The 19,041-nt window shown below is 43.3% G+C and overlaps 1 protein-coding gene across 1 annotated transcript in view; it reads right to left on the reverse strand.

Moving 5' to 3' along the window:
- CACHD1 (cache domain containing 1) overlaps positions 1–18,774 on the reverse strand; it is a gene marked incomplete at its 3' end in the record, with an annotated part of 93,064 nt that extends 74,290 nt beyond the window's left edge. Inside the window, exon 1 of the mRNA XM_010023414.1 lies at positions 18,643–18,774. Coding sequence (XP_010021716.1) covers positions 18,643–18,774 — 132 coding nt within the window. The remainder of the gene's footprint in view (positions 1–18,642) is intronic.
- Between the last annotated feature and the right edge of the window lie 267 nt (positions 18,775–19,041).

Below are 19,041 nucleotides of genomic sequence, written 5' to 3' on the forward strand. Positions count from 1 at the left end.
AAGTGCATTGTTAGAGCTCATCAAGGTCAGTGATAACCCCCACACTCTGCAGGACAATGGCCAGAGGAGCAGGGCTGGCCCATGGCATCCAGCATCCCATCTCTTGCTCAATGGAGGTCAGTTAGTCCCAAGGATTATTTTCCCCTCCTCTTCCAGAGAGCTGTGGTCCAGCACAAGTCACCCCTGGTGACACAAAACCTCCAGGAAGGCTCAATGGAGCTGGCTGATCGTTCTTCCTCATGTTTAATTTGTTATCTCTGGACACAGAAGGAGGTAGGAGCAACCTGCAGAAAACCAATGGAATCTTCTGGAAAGAGCAGAGCCATTAGATGTTATCGTGCACAAAAAAAAGAGTAAATTAAAGATTGAGACTAAGGGAGGCTCGTGAATTGAATTCCTGCAGCACATCAAAGCAATTTGTGCATGAATGCAAGCATTTATTCTTCTAATTAAAAAAGAAAAAAGCAAGCAAAATAGCAAGACATCATTTACATGAAAGAGAGGGGAGGAAAGAAGAAACAAAACCCAACCAACAACTAAAACTCAAACAAAACCTCCAGTGTTAATCAAGAGCAGAGTGGATTCCAACCCAGAAAGAGGAAAGCAAGCTCCAGATTTAATGAGGGAAGGCACTGAAGAAGAGTAAAACTCGCCTCAGAGTTTTCTGTAGCACTCCTGCCAAGTTATCCATCCATCCCATGAGAATTTCTACATCCAGCCTTTGGGAGCAAAAAATCATCAGCTGTTTTGGAAAGAAGAGCCCTTTATCTTGCCCTTCATTGTTCTACAAACTGAGGAGGCTGTAAGCTAAGGGTGGGCCTCCAGAGTCCTGCCTGTGGGTCCCAGAGGATGGGATGGTTCCATGGAAGCAGCTGCTGAGATGAAGAGAGCTCGGGCCAGAGGGACCTGCTGCAGCAGAGCAAGGTGTGCTCGGCACCAAGCAAAAGAGCTTTTTCATATTTCACTTTCTAGTGGTCTCACTTTGTCTTTACAAAGAAAGTCACCCCAATAAAAAAGGAGAGAGGTGGCTCTTTGGCATACCTCTCTTCTCCATGTCTATAGTGGGTCTCCCCAACAGAGAGAGCTCACATATCAACTCTTGTGTCCGCTTCTCCAAATGAAGAACACTACACAGTCCAAGTTCACTTAACATTAGCAGTGTTCAGGTGGGGGCTATTCAGGTAAGTACAACTATTTAAGTTAAACAGGACAAGAGGTATCAAGAGGTGTCCTGGGTTCAATTGTAACAGTTATTTTTCTCCTTCTTAGTAGAAGATCTTGATAGGACAAGAGGAAACGGCCTCAAGCTGCCCCAGGGCAGGTTTAGCTGGAGCTGAGGAACAATTCCTTGCCCAGAGGGTGCTCAGGCATTGGAACAGGCTGCCCAGGGCAGGGCTGGAGTCACCATCCCTGCAAGTGTTCACAGCCCGGGTAGCCGAGGCCTCAGTGCCAGGGGTTAGTGGTGGCCTTGGCAGGGCTGGGTTAATAGTTGGACTTGATGATCATAAAGGTCTTTTTCCAACCTGGTTGATTTTATGATTTGATGATTTCACATTTAAATACACAATTTTATAGAGACAATACTGGTCTCCAAGACTCCCTGACAAGTACTGTCATTATTGAGGAAGTCATTTAACCAGGGCTTCATAACATAGAAACAACCTCAGCTCTGCTTGCTTCTCTCGCCACAACAGCAGCTTTAACATAAATCATATTGCAAGAAGGGAAGACTAAATAACACAATAGGCTTATGAAAAAATCAGAACACAAACCAGAATTTGACTAATTACTTGAATACTGGCAATCATCTTAAATCGTCTTAAATAAATATAATAAATAGACACCATGCAAACAAGTGTCATTCACTATTGTTGAATGAACAGCCTGGAGTATTTCCTAGCTAAGAATAATGATTTCAGCCTTAGGTTTGCTGAAATTCTTGTAACTAACTTACAAACACAAGTAGCTGAGCCTCAGCTTAGAAGTCCGAGTAGACACTCTTCTGATGAGCTGCTGATTAACAATACTGAGATGAACAACATCTGAATGATTCCTGTGTTTGAAAACGGCTGCTAGAAATTAGCAGTTGGAGTTTGCAAGAATTCCACTTCAAAACTCTCTCTCAAGGCATTTTTCACCTGTCTGAAGATGACACCTCAGATTACAATGCAGGATTTTGTCAGTTCCACATAAGCACCTTTTCCTTTGTCAATGGAAGAGTTTTTTGCAGTTACTTCAATGTATGGAATACTCTTGCCCATGTGGTCAGATTCCTGTGGTTTCACATGAAAGCCCAACATCCCCTGAGTCACAGCAGGAGGTGTTTTCTGTTGAGGCTATTCCAGATCTGCCACTGTTTGTCCTGGAATTTTCAAGAGAGATAGATACACACTACTCCAGGTCCAGCAGATCTGTTCTACCATGAGCTTCAGCAAGCTCTTATTCTGAAGTCTTTGTAAGGCCAGGTTGGACACAGGGGCTTGGAGCAACCTGCTATAGTGGAAGGCGTCCCTGCCCGTGGCAAGGGGTTGGAACTGGATGAGTTTCAGGGTCCCTTCCAACCCAAACCATCCTATGGTTCTATGACTGAGCCCAGCTGTAGAGGACAGAATGGAATCCTCCAATTGACTGACATCAGATTCATCTTTCGCCACCTAAACCACACAACATAGTTGCTCCACGCACCTTCCAGGACCCTGCGCATCCACACAGCCTTATAATTTATGGTCCACACAGCACAACAATGTGAAGACAGGAGGAACAGAGCAGACAACAAAATTCGGGAGCAGATTATCACTGTGGAAAAGGAATTTGAATTGGAAGGAACCAGCTTTCCAGAAAACAAGAAGCCAGGAAATTTATAATGGCAGAATTAACTCCTTTCCTGATAGGATGTCACGGACATTTGGGTTGTACCTACCGAAAAGATCAAAGAGGACTCGTGCACACACACATTGTGAATATTAAAACAATGACAGAGGCAACTGCTATTTTTCATTTCTTCTGTAAATATTATTACAAGCTGCTTTTTCATAAAGCATCTACAAAGTATGAAGCAATCTCCACTGCTCCTGGAAAATAAACACAACTAAAACCATTCCTGTTTTAAAACAGAAGAGAATTATTTGACCTTTTCCTTTAATTTCAATTCATGTTTAACTTTGTCTAAATAAAATATTTTGGAACCTCTGGAGAAAAAGCTGCTCATTCACTAAAAATACATCTTTGCTGTGATTTCCTGCAGAAGATACTACTTATGTGAACCCTCTTATTTAAGAAGCAGTCATGCTGATCGTGTGTACAAGTGTCATCTTCATTAAAAAGAATCAAGAATCTCTTGGCAGACATTTGCACTTGATATTATAAAATCTCAATGATTTATAGTACTGCAAGGTTCCCTACTGTTCATTCATATTACATTTTTGAGGAGGCTTCTGTGCACATATAATATGTATCAGTCAAAGGGGATTTCAAATTAGAATGTTTAAGATCATCTTCTTCCTCAAAATAGGTTTTATTTCATTTTCAGTAAATCAGCCAAGCTTTCATTTATTGAAGTTCATCAAATTCAGCAATACGAAATCTCAATGCAAAGCTGCTGCATTAGAGCAAACAATATCTTACTAAAGCATGGAATTCTTTCGAAGCATTTTAGGATATAATTACTATATTGATGAATACATGATGACTTGTGCTGAATAGGCAGAAAAATATTACTCCGGTGGAAGCAGAGCATCCGATGATAAACTGCACATGAAGCGAGGCCACACAAGCCCTGCCTGCAAACCTGAAATTGAATTAAGGATTTAAGGCTGTACAGAGACCACCTCCAGCTCAGCAACCTAAATAAATTCCTTTCTTTTGCTTTTAAGGGCAATTATCTGCGTGTTGCACATCTGGCTGAACATGTGGAAGTGACACTGTAATCCACTTTGGTATCGGGATTAGAGAGTTCAGACACTGAGGAGAAATAATGTAGACAGAATTGAAGTACATTAATGGTACTCTGGGAATAAATATTCCTGTTGTCAAACACAGTTACTGCTACACTGGTGTCAGTATGTGACTGTCAGAAAGTAGGTGGAAGGGGGGTAAGATTTATAGGACACGAGACTTTTTGTTATGCTGCTACCATGATTTATCTTAAATTAATGAATAAATTTTGACTTTAATAAATTAATAATCTGCTGATACCCACAAATGAGCTTCATCTCCCTGTTTCACCATGGAATCTGTATTTTAATATCCAAAAGATCTCCATGGCACTATTTAAATGTGTGTTTTCACAATACAGTTTTCGCTATGCAAAGACACTGAGAACCAACAGACTTAAGCTGAAAGCACCTTAGCACTTGTCTCACCTCCCCAGCTTGACTTTAATTCTTCCTACATCTTTTCATTCTTAAATACGACAAGGATACAAACAGATGGCTAATGTTATGAAATCAAAAGCATCAGGCAATATAAAAGTTTAAAAGATTCCAAAAAAGAATGTCCATCCTACAATAGGTATGATGAAGATGCAGTAATGGCACGAATTTCAGGGTTAGGAAGAAGTCAGAGAAAAACGTATTTCATATAAAGAAAAATCAAATCTTCTGAAGATTTTGAAAGCCCCATCTCCATGCAAGGCAAAGACCTTCCTTTAGTGTCTCATGACACATTAAATCAGGGGTTTAAACAATATGATGTTTACATAAGGCAGAAGCTCTTCCCTGTGAGGGTGCTGAGGCGCTGGCACAGGGTGCCCAGAGAAGCTGTGGCTGCCCCGTCCCTGGCAGTGTTCAAGGCCAGGTTGGACACAGGGGCTTGGAGCAACCTGCTCTAGTGGAAGGTGTCCCTGCCCGTGGCAGGGGGTTGGAGCTGGAGGAGCTTTAAGGTCCCTTCCTACCCAAACCAGTCTGGGATTCTATGATTCTGTGGTGTGCTCCTGCTTCTCCCTACACTGCAAATGATTGAATAGTAAGTAGCAATATAAAGCAACTGTATCTTATTGGTGGAGGATTTACACTTTCACACTATATATGTATTTTATAAGTAAAAATCATGATGTGACAATTATAACAATATCACTAAGTGGGAAGCAAAGGCCACCAATTCACACCCCCATGTATTCCACACCTCCAGACAACACCTCTGCCTTTGCAGTGTCCCTTGTCCCCATGTCCCACACTTAGCTTCCAGCTGCTCCCTGCCCCGTTGCTCTTGCACTCCCATCCACAAAGGGAAGTTTCCAGTATGGGTATTATCTAACAAAACCATAAATTATCCAGACAGAAAACACAGTGCTGTATGTGCTCTGTTCCACATGGTAGGAATTACGAGGTGGTGACCTTTGCATCAAGCTACAAAAAAGTGGAATGCTAACACAATCCTCCCTGAGCATGCAGCAGCCAGCCAGGAAATATCCAAGTCTATCAGCTGAAGATGAATAATTACACAACTTTAAAACAGTTTAGGAAGGTATTCCACAGGATAAACACAGCAATCACTGGTTGCTTACGCTAATCCAAGATTTCTTCATGTATTTGCATCCAATTTCCACCTATTCACAATCATAAAAGTGACTTGAAAAGCTGATGGCTTGCTGGAAGCTGCTCCTCTGTTCAACCAAAGCAGTGAGGACACACAGGTTTTCTTCAAAGCATGAAAGTCAAAGCAAAACCATCACAGTCCTTTAAAGCCTAGAACACATCTGCATGATAAAATCTACAATTAGAAGGAGTTGGAATTTTTTTTATTTCATTACACTACCCCTACAGAGAACGAAGCAGAGAATCGTTTCCAGATGGTGTCCTGGTTTGGGTTGGGTTGGCTTGTCAGCTCTAAAGGGTTTTGGAAGGTTTAGTTGCTTGATCCTGGAGTGCTGACAATTCAGAGAGTCTCTTTTCCAAACCAAAAGTAAGTAAGTACTTTCCTCCTACCCTCCCTAACCTTGTACCATGTCACTCTACACATCCCTGCTTACTCAGACCCCCAAAAGTTATCAGGAAAGTTTCTGGTTTAACTTTGCTCGTACAAAGCACAGCTCCCTGCAAACTGTGAAAGAAGCGGCCATAAAACAAATGACCTATTGTGTCCTTGGGTTTTCTTTCCAAACAATCCTTGAATCCCAGACTTGTTTGGGCTGGAAGGGACCCTTAAAGCTCCTCCAGCTCCAACCCCCTGCCACAGGCAGGGACACCTTCCACTAGAGCAGGTTGCTCCAAGCCCCTGTGTCCAACCTGGCCTTGAACACTGCCAGGGATGGGGCAGCCACAGCTTCTCTGGGCACCCTGTGCCAGCGCCTCAGCACCCTCACAGGGAAGAGCTTCTGCCTCAGAGCTCATCTCAGTCTCCCCTGGGGCAGGTTAAAGCCATTCCTCTCGGCCTGTCCCTACAGGCCCTTGCACAAAGCCCCTCTCCAGGTTTCCTGGAGCCCCTTTAGGCCCTGGAGCTGCTCTAAGGTCCCTCCTTCAGGAGCCTTCTCTTCTCCAGCTGCCCCAGCCCAGTTCTCTCAGCCTGGCTCCAGAGCAGAGCTGCTCCAGCCCTCGCAGCATCTTTAACCTTGGTAATTAAAACATAATTTGAACTGTAACACCTCCAACTCTAATCTGTTATTTTATAGTGGAAACATCAGTGCTCCCCTCAATTAAAATAGATAACTGAAAAAAGAGTAGGAAACTGATACAATAAAACCATCAAAATGTACATGAAAGTGCGGGAAAGGAGGCTCATGGATTAGTTTGTGACATGTTCCTTGTTGAAAGAGTGCACAAAATAAGATAAGCCATTTCTACATTGTCAATGCCATTTTAAGTTTACAATCTGCAGAATTAGGGTTGCTTGAAGAGTTTGCCATGTCCTGTTCAAGAACCAAAACAAACCTGAAAGATATATGGTGGAAACCAAGCGAAACAAGCCACCAAACAACACAACAACCAAAAAACCCCAACACTGCCAGATTCAACTGCTGACAAAGCCCTAATGTAAGCATATGTATTGGTTAAAAACCAACCCAAAGTGTTCTGAGCATTTATTCCATCTCTCCAAGGAGAGAAGGCATGCTCTAACCTCAGGCTTTTGCAACCAGCACAAGTGTGAGGCGGATCTTCCAGCTGCTTGTAACAGAGCTTTGAGCTACAGAAGTATTTGATGGGTGGAAGCTCTCTCTCCTGAAGGAACCTGTCTCTTCTAAGGTCATCACTTACCAGTACAACACACTTTTCATACCAAAACAAATGAGAATGAGCCTCTGAAGGACAAATTTTTGAAGGCTGGCGTAGAATCATCACCTGTCTTTAACTGGCAAATTTAAACCCCAATTATTCTTTACCTCAAATTGTGTAGTCATATATACATGGGCATAAGCAGCCAACCTGCCTTAAGAAATATTCACCCTAGCACTTCTGCTATGCCAGCACCACTGTCTGCTGGGGCTGAGCTGAATGCCTGTAAGGATTCATTTTAAGGATCCAGTTTATACTACAGCCCCCCACATAGCTGCACTAACACCACTATTAGTGAGGCAAACCTCAGGGGAGAGATGGAGCAAACAACAAAGGAAGGAACCTCTGAAGTTCTACAGCTGCAACACCAAGCCCACACTGTACGTACCAACATTGTTAGTGCCTGAGGGATGTCAAGTGTTTGATGGACCACAGAATCACTAAGTAAGTATCATTGAGCTGCCAGCACTGTGGAAAGTGGCGGATTCTACCCAAATTTACTACACAAAGAGATGAGCTTTATGAAACAGGAGTGGCACAGTGCAATCTAACTTCCAGAAACCAACATAACGCAGCTGGACATGAAATCATCACCCAGCAATATTGCAAGAAAAATGATTGCTAAAAACAATATTCACCAAGTGATACAGCTGATGAAACATAAAGTCCATCAGGCAGTTTTTAAGCCTAATACTCATTTACTCATTGCTTTGTGCTGTGCTGGAAGTATACAAGACCCTTTCAATGTAAATAAATCACATTTGCAACCCCCTTGAGGCACTTAAACCGTTGCAGTGATGTAGACCAGTACTAGCAAAAATCGAGCCCTCAGTTCCCATTTTTGCCTCTCAACTTTATCTTTCCTGTAGCTAAACTGCATTTTGCTTAGTCTCCAATTTATTTGTTCTACAGGGCCCTGAATAGCTGCATTTAAGACAAACACCCTTATTAAGCACTTATTGTTCCACTTGTTCTGAAGATAAATGTTAAAAAAGGTACATATTTCCTGCTTGCTGAACATATAAACTACTCCTGAGAATAAACCCATTTTAGCAGCACTCTGGCAACAGCATCTCTATGAAATGCTTGTTTTCTTTAGCGTTGAATTTCACAATTATTTGCAGGTTGATTTTATTTAATCTCTGAGCAAATGAATTTGTCACAAGAAAGGGACAGAAAAAAAAAAAGAGGGATGATCCCTGGGGTGGCAGGACCCATAGGACTGTCAGAGATGCACAGGAATATACAACCCTCTCTCTGCCTTTCAGGTATGAACACTGAGCTTTGTTCATCAATAAAGAAATACTTTCCAATTCCTGAAGCAGGGAGCACTTATTTCTCAAAATCCTCACAAAACACTCTCCAAATCCTCACATAAACCCCAATATTAGAGGCGCTGTCATTAGAGCTGGGAAGAGCTGGTGAAAACCCACTGGGATTATGACAGCAGCAAACACTGGAATTGCAGAGAGCAGCCAGCCCCCTGCGAGGAGCACCATTAGCACGTTAGTGTCATTCCTGCCCACCTGCATTCCCATAGTGTCACACCACGGCCTTTTCTTCCTGGATTCATCCTACTTGCTCTGCTCTCACAGGCAGGCAGGGAGCTAATGAGCAGTCCCCTGGGCTTGAGCTGCAGCGGGAAACTGGCAGCAGGACTGCAGATATAGCCTAATAAGATCTTCATTGGAGAAGGCAGAAAGAGCTGCCCAACACCAGCAGTCAAGCTGGTTTTAGAGGGGTTCATTTATTCATTTTGAAGCAGCCCTTTCAGACAGTGAGCTGCTTCCTTACAACTGCAGAAGTCACCAGTGCATGATGTAGTGGTGGAAAGGTCTTAAATAAATCAGCTAGAGCTGTGCCAATTTCCTCCAGACCCATCTCCTGTTGGTTGTTTACCGATGGTTCAGTGGATTTTTAGGTTCAGGAACCACCAATGTCTTTCTTTGTGAAAGACTAACAACTGTTGGCTTAGATGGCTTTCAGTGGGGAGAGCCTCATCTCCTGCATTCAGAAGAAAAAAGGACTGCTTTGATATTCAGGCAATAAAACCATTACTATTACCATAACTATTTCACTTAGTTTGAAGTATGCAAACCTAGATGGCACATTCTGCATTTAAAGTTCAGAAGGAGAAAACAAAAGCTTCCAGGACCAACAGGGTACCACATGGCTGTGGAGAGCACGCAAGGTCCCAAGCCAACCATGACCTGAAACCACTCCTACAACAGCCTTCCCTTCCAGATATCCAAAACTTCACAGGAAAACAAAGTAACCCCAGCACAGTGGCAAGAAACACACTGGATAAGGCAATTATCTTCTCCATCTGGACAGAAAAACACCTACTGAAGGAGGAGGAAGCCATAAAAAACCATTCAACCATTCCTGAAAGCTCAGGCACATCTCAGGATGGGGGAAAGGAGTCATGTTTTACTGCACGGGTAGGTGCAGCCAGCTCAGAGAGCCCAAGGCATGGACCACAGGCCTGGTGGCACCGGAGGGGCAAGCAAGACCCTCTTAGCAGGCAGGATCCGCACAACTTTTGTAACCCTCCTGAACACATGACATGGTTTGCTATCAGAACTAAGCCACAAGGCTGTAGGATGAGTCAGTTTGACCGATCCCGGCTGAAAACAAAGCAAGCTCTTATGAGTTCCTCTGCAATCCCAGGCCTGATACGGTGGGCAGATGTGCCCAGAGAACAACCTCCTCTACACACAGTAGCCAGCCATGAGGCTGGATGTGCCATCATCTACCACATCTAACCACAGCCTGTGTCTGAATCCACAGCTCAAAGCCACTTCTTCACAGCTTCACAGGAGTAAATCTAAAAGTGTACTCAGTAAGACTGCAAGTGAAGCTGTCCTTCACACCTCCTCTCATCATGAACCTAAACCAACATTTAAAACCTAATATGATGGAATGACTGAATGGTTTGGGTTTGAAGGGACCTTAAAGCTGATCCAGCTCCAATCCCTGCCACAGGCAGGGACACCTTCCACTAGAGCAGGTTGCTCCAAGCCCCTGTGTCCAACCTGGCCTTGAACACTGCCACAGGGATGGGACAATGTCCACAGTTTCTCACTTCAGTATCTGGATGGGACAATGTTACAAACAGTTAATAAACCAAAAGCAATCAATTGAAGCACACTGCCTATGTTTTAAGAGAGATAAAATGCAACAGCACTGTAACACCTACACACTCTGTAGGAGAAGCCTCTGTAGGTGTTCCAGTATCACATAGAAACTGCACCCTCATCGAGCACACCTTGTTCAACAACCCAACTCATTAGGATTCCTTCAGAACTTGTCCCTCAAATCAAAACTAGCTGCCAGACATCAATCAGTAACAGCCTCACAGGTTTATCAACTTAAAACACCCACTTTGGGAGGAGAAATAATTTGTTCAGGCATCTGGAGATCCCAAACTAAGTGGGATGGCAGAGGGAAAAACGAACAAGGGAGGATTGCATCATCTGTACTCTCATTTTCTATCCAGTTACATGGGTAAAGGGAACCTGCACTTTGTATCATGTCAAGTCCTAGAAAGTAAAATAAACTTCATTTAAAACTGTCTGAATATCAAGCATTTAATCTGTTATATTACCTAGCATGTAAGCCATTTATCAAAATGGGTTAAGTATTTCACTCTATTTCAAATATTTATCACCTTTAGCATGTCTTAGAAGGCAGAGATTACACATGAACACCCTCATCAGCATCCCCAGTATCAGCAGAAGGGACTTCTCAGATTTAAATTTATATTCCAAAAAGACAAATTTCTCTAACACACTGAGCAAAGGAAAAGGCAAAGAAACCTGAGCACGTTGCCTTTTCCTTGGGTTTTGCCTAGAAACAAAACCCACCACCACATTTCACACACAGCAAGAGGTTCTCTTCTGATTTTACAAATCCATTGCTTAGTAACACACTCATTCCAGCAGATTTTGATTTTAAATACAAGCTCCCCAAAAAAAAGCCATATTTATGCTTTCAGAGATTCCTAATTTCCCTTTCACTGAAGCATTGCTGTATTGCCTTGTCCTTGGAGAGTTTTATCTGGGATTATACATATGTACCAAAACACAGCTGTTCCACTTCTTTCCTCCTTTCTTTTTTCCACAGAGAAAAACCTGCCTCTATCAGCCACCCAATTAGCTGCTCACTATCAAAAGGCTGCTGAGGCCTTTCATGTTCTGGAAAACTGGATTCAAGTGAGAGGGTGTCATGGAAACTGTGTCTCGGGTCATTTCCTGTTTCGGTTTTTAGTCACCAAAAATAAAATAGTAATAACAATAATAGTGGGGGGTTTGTGATGAAAACAAAATAAAAGGCTTGTTATCCCAGGCTGCAAAGCACGCAGGGGCTGTTAAAGAAGAAATAAATACTATTCTTCATGAGACTTCTTCATCTGACAAACTAGAAACCTGATTTTCAATTCAACGTGCAACTCTCCCCTAAAGAAAGCGAAGATCAAACGTGAAGAACACAAAACCTGCAGCAAATATGCAATGAAATAATGAAAAATTTAAAGTAATCCATCAAGCTTTCAGAACATGGAGGTTTTTTGTAGTTAGTAGTACTACTGTACAGCAGACACTGTGTTTCTCCAGGTATTTCACTATCAAGTAGGATAGAAAAGCATTAGATAGATAGTTAGATAGGGGATTGCTATCAACACATAGAAGTTTCAGGTCTTTACCTACTCCAAATACCTCCTTTTAGAAACTAATAACCTCAAATACCTCTGGCTTCTGCAAAACCAGTTCAGGCTGGCTGAATTTCAGTATTAGATAAGAGATGCACTTGACTGGTAAGGCCACAAAAACCATACGAAAGACACCAAATTCACCAACGTGACAAATTTCAACCAGCTGCTTGAGGGTACAGGTAACACCACATCTGTGCAACAAGCCCGTGCACATGGAAGGGCCAGTGCAAGGTGAGGTGTTCATATAATATTCCTCCGAAACTAGCATGATGTTAACAAGAACGTTTATCATGAGCCCACATGCAAGGTACTACAATAGACTACTCGGGTGATTGCTGGGAAGTCCCTGCTCCATGCTCCTGATGAAGTTCCTGCTAATCTTAATCTGAAATTACTTTATTTATAGAATCCCAGACTGGTTTGGGTTGAAGGGACTTTAAAGCTCCTCCAGCTCCAACCCCTGCCACGGGCAGGGACACCTTCCACTAGAGTAGGTTGCTCCAAGCCCCTGTGTCCAACCTGGCCTTAAACACTGCCAGGGATGGGGCAGCCACAGCTTCTCTGGGCACCCTGCGCCAGAGCCTCAGCACCCTCACAGGGAAGGATTTTTTTCCCACAAGTTCTGAATGTAAAACCTCAGCTCCACCTTACAACAGGCGGTTATTTACTAAATGAGTCACAGTCCAAGTGATCGTTTTAATAATGCCATGTTTTTGAGGAACTCTAATTTGCAACAGGGACACTCTGGAGCAGAAAACTGTCAATTTATGTTTATCCACATTATTGGGGAAACCTTTAGTTTCTGATTCCAGCAACTGGGGCTGCCATCTCCAGTTTCTGAACCCTGCAGAACACAACTGCTTCTTCTTTAAATTAACACACCACAAACACAGGCTCTTAGAAATTCCAGGTTCATTCTATCTAAGGAAGCAAAGTGAGTACTCAAAGCTGAAAAAGAAATACTATGGGAAAGCTCACAAACCAGGGAGTTTTTATCCTTAAGATGGGTAGTAAATAAAGATAATGACTTAAGAACAACTTAGTCCTTTGCCAGAGGGAGAGAGAAAGATACCATAAGGTTGCACATACACCCACATAACGCACTTCATTAAACACAGAGTTAAATGTGGGGACTAACAGGGAAAGACAGTTGTCCTCTTAGAGGAGGAAGTAAATCAAAGGTATCACTTATGTGAGAGCTTTTCTTTGGCAAGAGGAGGTTGAGCAAAGTGCACAGTACCCGGAATGCACCCATTTACAAGTACACCTAGAAAGGGATTAAGCCTTTATAGAAAAATAAGCAGGTTGGCTCTTTATTTGGTTTTATACAGAGAAATCCTACCTGCTCATGATGGGGCTGCTGGCAAAAAGGTGTTGAGCGATTTGTCTCTAAAAGCTTTTTCAATTCTCAATTAGAACGATGACATCAATGCCTAACATCTTGGTTTCTCCTAAGGCAAGAAGTGTCTTCAAGTCACACAGGAACACAGAGAGAGCACAGCCCACTGCCTTTCACCCCTGATTCACTCTGGCCACGCATGTTCCTCTTGCAACATTCTCCAGTTTAATACCTTCAATCCTCTTTGAAGATACCTGGGTGTAAATCCCAGCTTTCGCTCTCAGCCGCCGCACAACCCAGTGCTCTACCCTTAGGGGGAACCTGCAGACACTCAACTCAAGCCACAGACCAGCTTATGCTCTTTCATGAAGTGATGGAGTCTCCAGCTGTGACTGCAGCTGAAAAACCAACAGCGAATACAAGGAATAGGGTAAAGATGGGCAGCTGGGCTCCAAGGCAAGAAGCAGAGATGAGGTGCCCTGCAAGAGCTACTGCTATCAACACACCTCTGTTTGGAGGTACCCAACCACCAGCAGGCCCCAGCTCTTCATCTTAGAAATACATGAGCAGCATTTGCACAGCAACCAGCAAGAACTAACTCAACCCACAGAGCCCATCTACCCTTCCCACCAGGGACAGACCACCTAAGCAAATTAAAAGCTCTATTCCAAAGGATCCCAATCACATCTCTCCAGCTTTATCATCCTAATGAAAAGTGTCTGGGTATTTTTGCTTCTCCTTTTATTTGTTACTAATGATCTCTGTGAATCTTCACTCAGATGTTTCCAAACTGCAACACATTTTCTGGGGTCCCTGCAACAGGACTAAGGTGAAGCTCCCTCTGCTTGTTTCCCCACAGAGCACGTGAATCAGCAACAACTGAAAAAGGAGATGCCTTTATCAGAGAACTTCAGAATTGTTTTGTTAAAGTTTCTTTTTGCTAGTGGAAACTTAATTAGACACCCACAAGAATGAGAATTAGATGCTCATGAGAATAAAGATTCATGAGATTCTTGTTCTCAGTAAGACCTTTGCCAGGCCAAACGGAACATATCCATGACCCTGCAGCTTATCTTTTGAGAAAGAAAATCTTTCTCTTGCCAAGAATCTGTGGCAAACCACAGACAAAACAAGTTATATCCAAAATCCAGCTGAGAGATTAAGCAGAAGATGAAAACTAACATCTCAATTTAGAAATAAAGAAATAATCAGATGCTGTTGTGGTAAGTGGCCATTACAGACAAACCTGATCTGTGGCCCAAACCAGAACTAAAGGGACTACCTGGGCTGAGAAAAGTTGTCTCAATGTCACCGGGCTGGGAAGCAGCTATTGTTTGATGCAGCCCCATTTGTGCTGCCAGGGTAGCACAGAGCTCATTGCAAATGCAAAGCCCCAGCTGGGGGTAGGAAGAACTGAACGTGTTAAATGCTTGGCTGGTGAGTGCCTGTACCAATCGCTCGGCGTTGGGGAGGGGGTTCCATCCCCCATCCCATCCCGTTCCCCATTATTCTCCATTCAAGCTGAAAGCAAGAAGGTCTTTTCCTGTGCCGCTCAGTGTCAGCCAGACTTGGGAAGCTCGGCAGGAATTGCTGAGAGATCCAGAAAAGACACAAAAGCCTCCTTCCACAAAGCGCCCGTTCATCTAGGCAGTATGTCTATTAAATAAGTCCTGTTAATGTGCATACATTTTTATAAAGAGATTATAAAGTGAAGACTCAGTCACTAACTCGACTACTGCACAATAAGATTTTAAAGTTTATTACTAGAAAAGAGGGGTTTAAAATGAGTAGCTGGGAATGCTTCACAGCTCCTCCGCAGTAACATTCAAATAGGTCTGGTACCCGCAACGGCAGCCAAAGCTCTGTTCAACATGTTTCAGTGCTTTCATTTCTCTATTTGGTGACACAGAGGGACCTCAGCCTATGACCACTCTGCCTTTGGTACTGCTCAGGGATAAAACAGAAAGGATGGTTCAAGCCCTGACCAGCACCAAACACGATGCTCAGAGGACAACTAGGTAGTTAATAAATAAGACAAAATTCGATCAGAACCTGCTCTTTCCCCATGGCATCAGGAGGAATTGGTGAGCTGCCATTCCTGAGCATTTGCTCCTGCTCTCATCAAAATCAAAGCAGTAAACAGCCACTTCATCCACTTTCTCCATTACACCCCTTTCTACATCTTTTTTTTCCCTTTCCTTTGCCCACGGGGCTCAGCATCTCCCAAGAATAACTAAGTCAGGTAGATACAAATTCCTGACAGCCTTGGGAGAAAGCAAGTTAGTTTTTGTCCACTGAGAGGTAAGGGTGGCGGGGGAAAAAAGAACCTTTTTTTCTTTCTGCATCAAAGCAAGGCCACAAGTTGACAATCTTCACCAGCATGGGTATGGCTAAAAGCCAGCTTCACATACCAGCCTTGGCAGGACCTGCAGCGAGCCACGCTGCCAGCCCCAGACTTGCTATAGCAAGATATTAATAGTTTATACGTATTTCTGGACATGCAGATGATCAGACTTAGGGCCTGATGCTGATATTGGTTCTAACCTTCTTTCAGAGCAAGAATCCCCAAAAGGCTATAAATCTGGTTTCAGTATGGAAATGAGATGTCATCTCCTTGCAGCAGTGGCAAACCCCCAGTCCAGCTCCTCGCTGCAGACAGAGGAAGAGCTGGTGGTTGCAATGCTGCTGGGTTTTGTCATGCAGACAGTGCTCTGCACAGCTTCAGCTCTCCGCATTCACAGCCCTTAGGCATCTATCCAGATCCCTGCCAGTCCCACGGGGATACCTTCCAGCAAGCACAAAATATCAGGAGGTGTGTTACAACTGTGGTATTTCTTGTGCTGATGGGAGAGAAGTGTCTGTCTTCCACACCAGAGCGGAGAACTGACTACACCAGCACCACACACATCACACACAGGAGGAGAAGTGCTCACCCAATGCCAATAGGGCAGGGAATTTGCTTCCAGCACACTGATGGTACTGGAAAGCATGAGACACAACAGCAAAACCAACACAGAACAAGCAAGAGAGAGCTCAGGAAATGGTGGAGTGATTCTGGAAACCAGCTCTGCTCCACCTTTGGTCTGCACAAGAAAGCCCAAAGTACAACTTCATGGGAACCCCCTGCACTTCCCAATGAGTCAAGGTTCAGGGTCAAAGGCCTTAAACACACAATAACATTATTTTGTATGCAAGCTGCATCAAGATGTGGATTCATAAAAAACAGGTAAAAGCCTGGAATAAGCCTGACCTACACTGTATATATGTCGAGCAAAGCAGTTCTTATCTAACTTGGCTCAGAGCGGACAACAGCCTTCATTACGTTTTCAAAGACTCATAGAATCCTGGACTGGTTTGTGTTGGAAGGGAGCTTAAAGCTCATCCAGTTCCAACTCCCTGCCATGGGCAGGGACACCTTCCACTAAAGCAGGTTGCTCAAAATCCCAAAACAATGCATTTCTCTACTACAGTTTTTAATGACTTTATTATCCTTTTCCAGCTGCTTCTCTTTCTCCTTTAGCAGGAATTTTCAGGTCCTATTAAATCATCCAGATGACAAACTCGAAGCAGAGAGCACACACAGCAGGTCCTGCTTTTCAAATGAGCCTTCACATAGCAGGTCTGCACTCTTTTCATCCTGACTCCAAGCCTTTCCTTCTCAAAATAGCCACGGCACCTCTGCTCCTCAAAGAGAAATTCTCCATTCCAAGCACCAAAAACCATGGCAATATATGTTGGGTTTCATTTATTTTTGGAGGCTGACTTTCTATTCTTGGATACATATGAAAAAGCAGCGTTTCAAAGTCTGAGGCTGCAATTACCAGAACCTATTTTTTTAAATGTATTTCTAGCCTTACAGTCAACAACTTACTGAATAAATGCATAAATATGAAGGAAGAGGCAAAATTACTTTTATGTGACATCATGATGAATCAGTATTTTACAATTCCTTACGTTCATTTCCTTACCAAACAGACATAGACGATCACTCATTTCTATCAAGCATATCCTTCAGAGCAGCTACTGAAAACACAACAGCAGCAGGATTCAAAATGAATAGACAGAATGGTATAATTTCAAATTATAGCTTCATTTCAATCCAAAATGAAAAATAGACTTCATTTTTTCCCCAAATCACACTGCTGGGCAGTAACTCACAGGATAAGGCAGGTTACATAAGTGATGTTAGCTTTGTATTTTCAACCTAAGCATAGAATCATAGAATGGTTTGGAAAGGACTTTAAGATCATTCAGTTCCAACGCCTACCACAGGCAGGGATGCTAACCTAAAGCTAAAAAAGCTTGAAAAGTTTCAGATTTCATCCTCCTCCTGCAATGTATTTGAATATTAACCTTTTCCTTTTTTAAAACATGACCTCCTACAAGCAAGACACCAGAGACTGTGTATCCAGGAATAACATTTTCTAATTTGAATCTAACAGAGCAAAGATCTCTGAAATATGTAGTTTAAAAACAGCTGCTGGATAAGGTGACACAGGAGCCATCCCCACTCCTTATTCCTGTCCTCCTGCCTGCACCAAGGTGCAGTTTTCCATGTAAATTGTTTCCTCCACCAAGCTAGACCGAGGGAATAAATCCCACATCACACCTGGGAGCCCTCAATAGCCACTGGCAAAGGAAATGAAAGACAAGGAAGAAATTCCCCTTACACACAAGTCTTTGTGTCTCCCACTTGACTGTGCCAGCTGTTGTCTGCTGGAAAAGGAACCTCCAGCCCATGCACCCGCTTCCTATCAAAACACTGAGCTGCAGTTTAGGATCCACTGTATTGAAATGGCCTTTCCTCCTCTGTTTTGCACTCCTTGCAATGATGAGAGGTCCTGATTCTTCCTTTTCCTCCACAAATGGTGTTTAGATCTCCAAAATCCAAAGTCAGAAATCCGTAAGACTTCCGTATTGGAAAAAGCAAAGGGAAAGAACATGCCAGTTCACTGACCATGAACAGAACAAGAAAAATATCCTGAAAACAACTTTCTATACCAGTCTTCCATCAGCATTTGCCCTTGTGTTGATTTGCACTGACTAGGCTACCACTGCAAGCAAACACTTCAGGCAAACTTAATACTGCTCCCACAGCACACACCTCTGTAGCCAAACCAAGGTGCCCTTTGTAAAGTATTCCCAAATATCATTCCTCACCTGATGTTTACCAGCACATACAACATCTCAGCATCTACTTCAGCCCAAAAAGCATGACATGATTTGTTGTTCCTCTTCCTTGCTGTTTGGAGGCAAAATAGTAGTAGTGCAAGTTGAATGTGATCAGTCTCTGCTGAGGACTTGGGCTTTCTCCCATTCCCAAAGCAGCTGCAAGGTTTGGGATGCACCGATGAGCTGAAGCATCCCACGCTATCACGCACTACCTGATACACAGCAGACATGGACTGGTCCCTGGTCCGGAACAGCTCTGCTGTCACCACTGGCCACGCCGTCATCTGGATGCTGCTGAACACCTCTCCCTGCAGCTCTAGCACTGTTCCACCCCCATCCACCATCACGTGGGATAGGGAAAGGAGAAGAAACAATCACAAGCTTGCAGGGATCCCACAGCTGATCTTCCTTGTGCTAACGTGGCTTCAAGGGAAGAACTGGTGAAGACTTCTGCTTATTTGGTTAAAACCAAGATGTTTAGCTAACTTGCCATTCATTTCAGTACCACATGCTACCCTCACACCAAAGGAGGGTCTGCTATGAGAAAACCTTATGCTCCTGACACACACAGTTTGGGGGTCCTTTATTTTCCAACAAGCTCCCAAGGGCTG

The sequence above is a fragment of the Nestor notabilis genome, unplaced genomic scaffold (assembly GCF_000696875.1).
Source record: "Nestor notabilis isolate BGI_N333 unplaced genomic scaffold, ASM69687v1 scaffold3790, whole genome shotgun sequence".
Lineage (NCBI taxonomy): Eukaryota > Metazoa > Chordata > Aves > Psittaciformes > Psittacidae > Nestor > Nestor notabilis.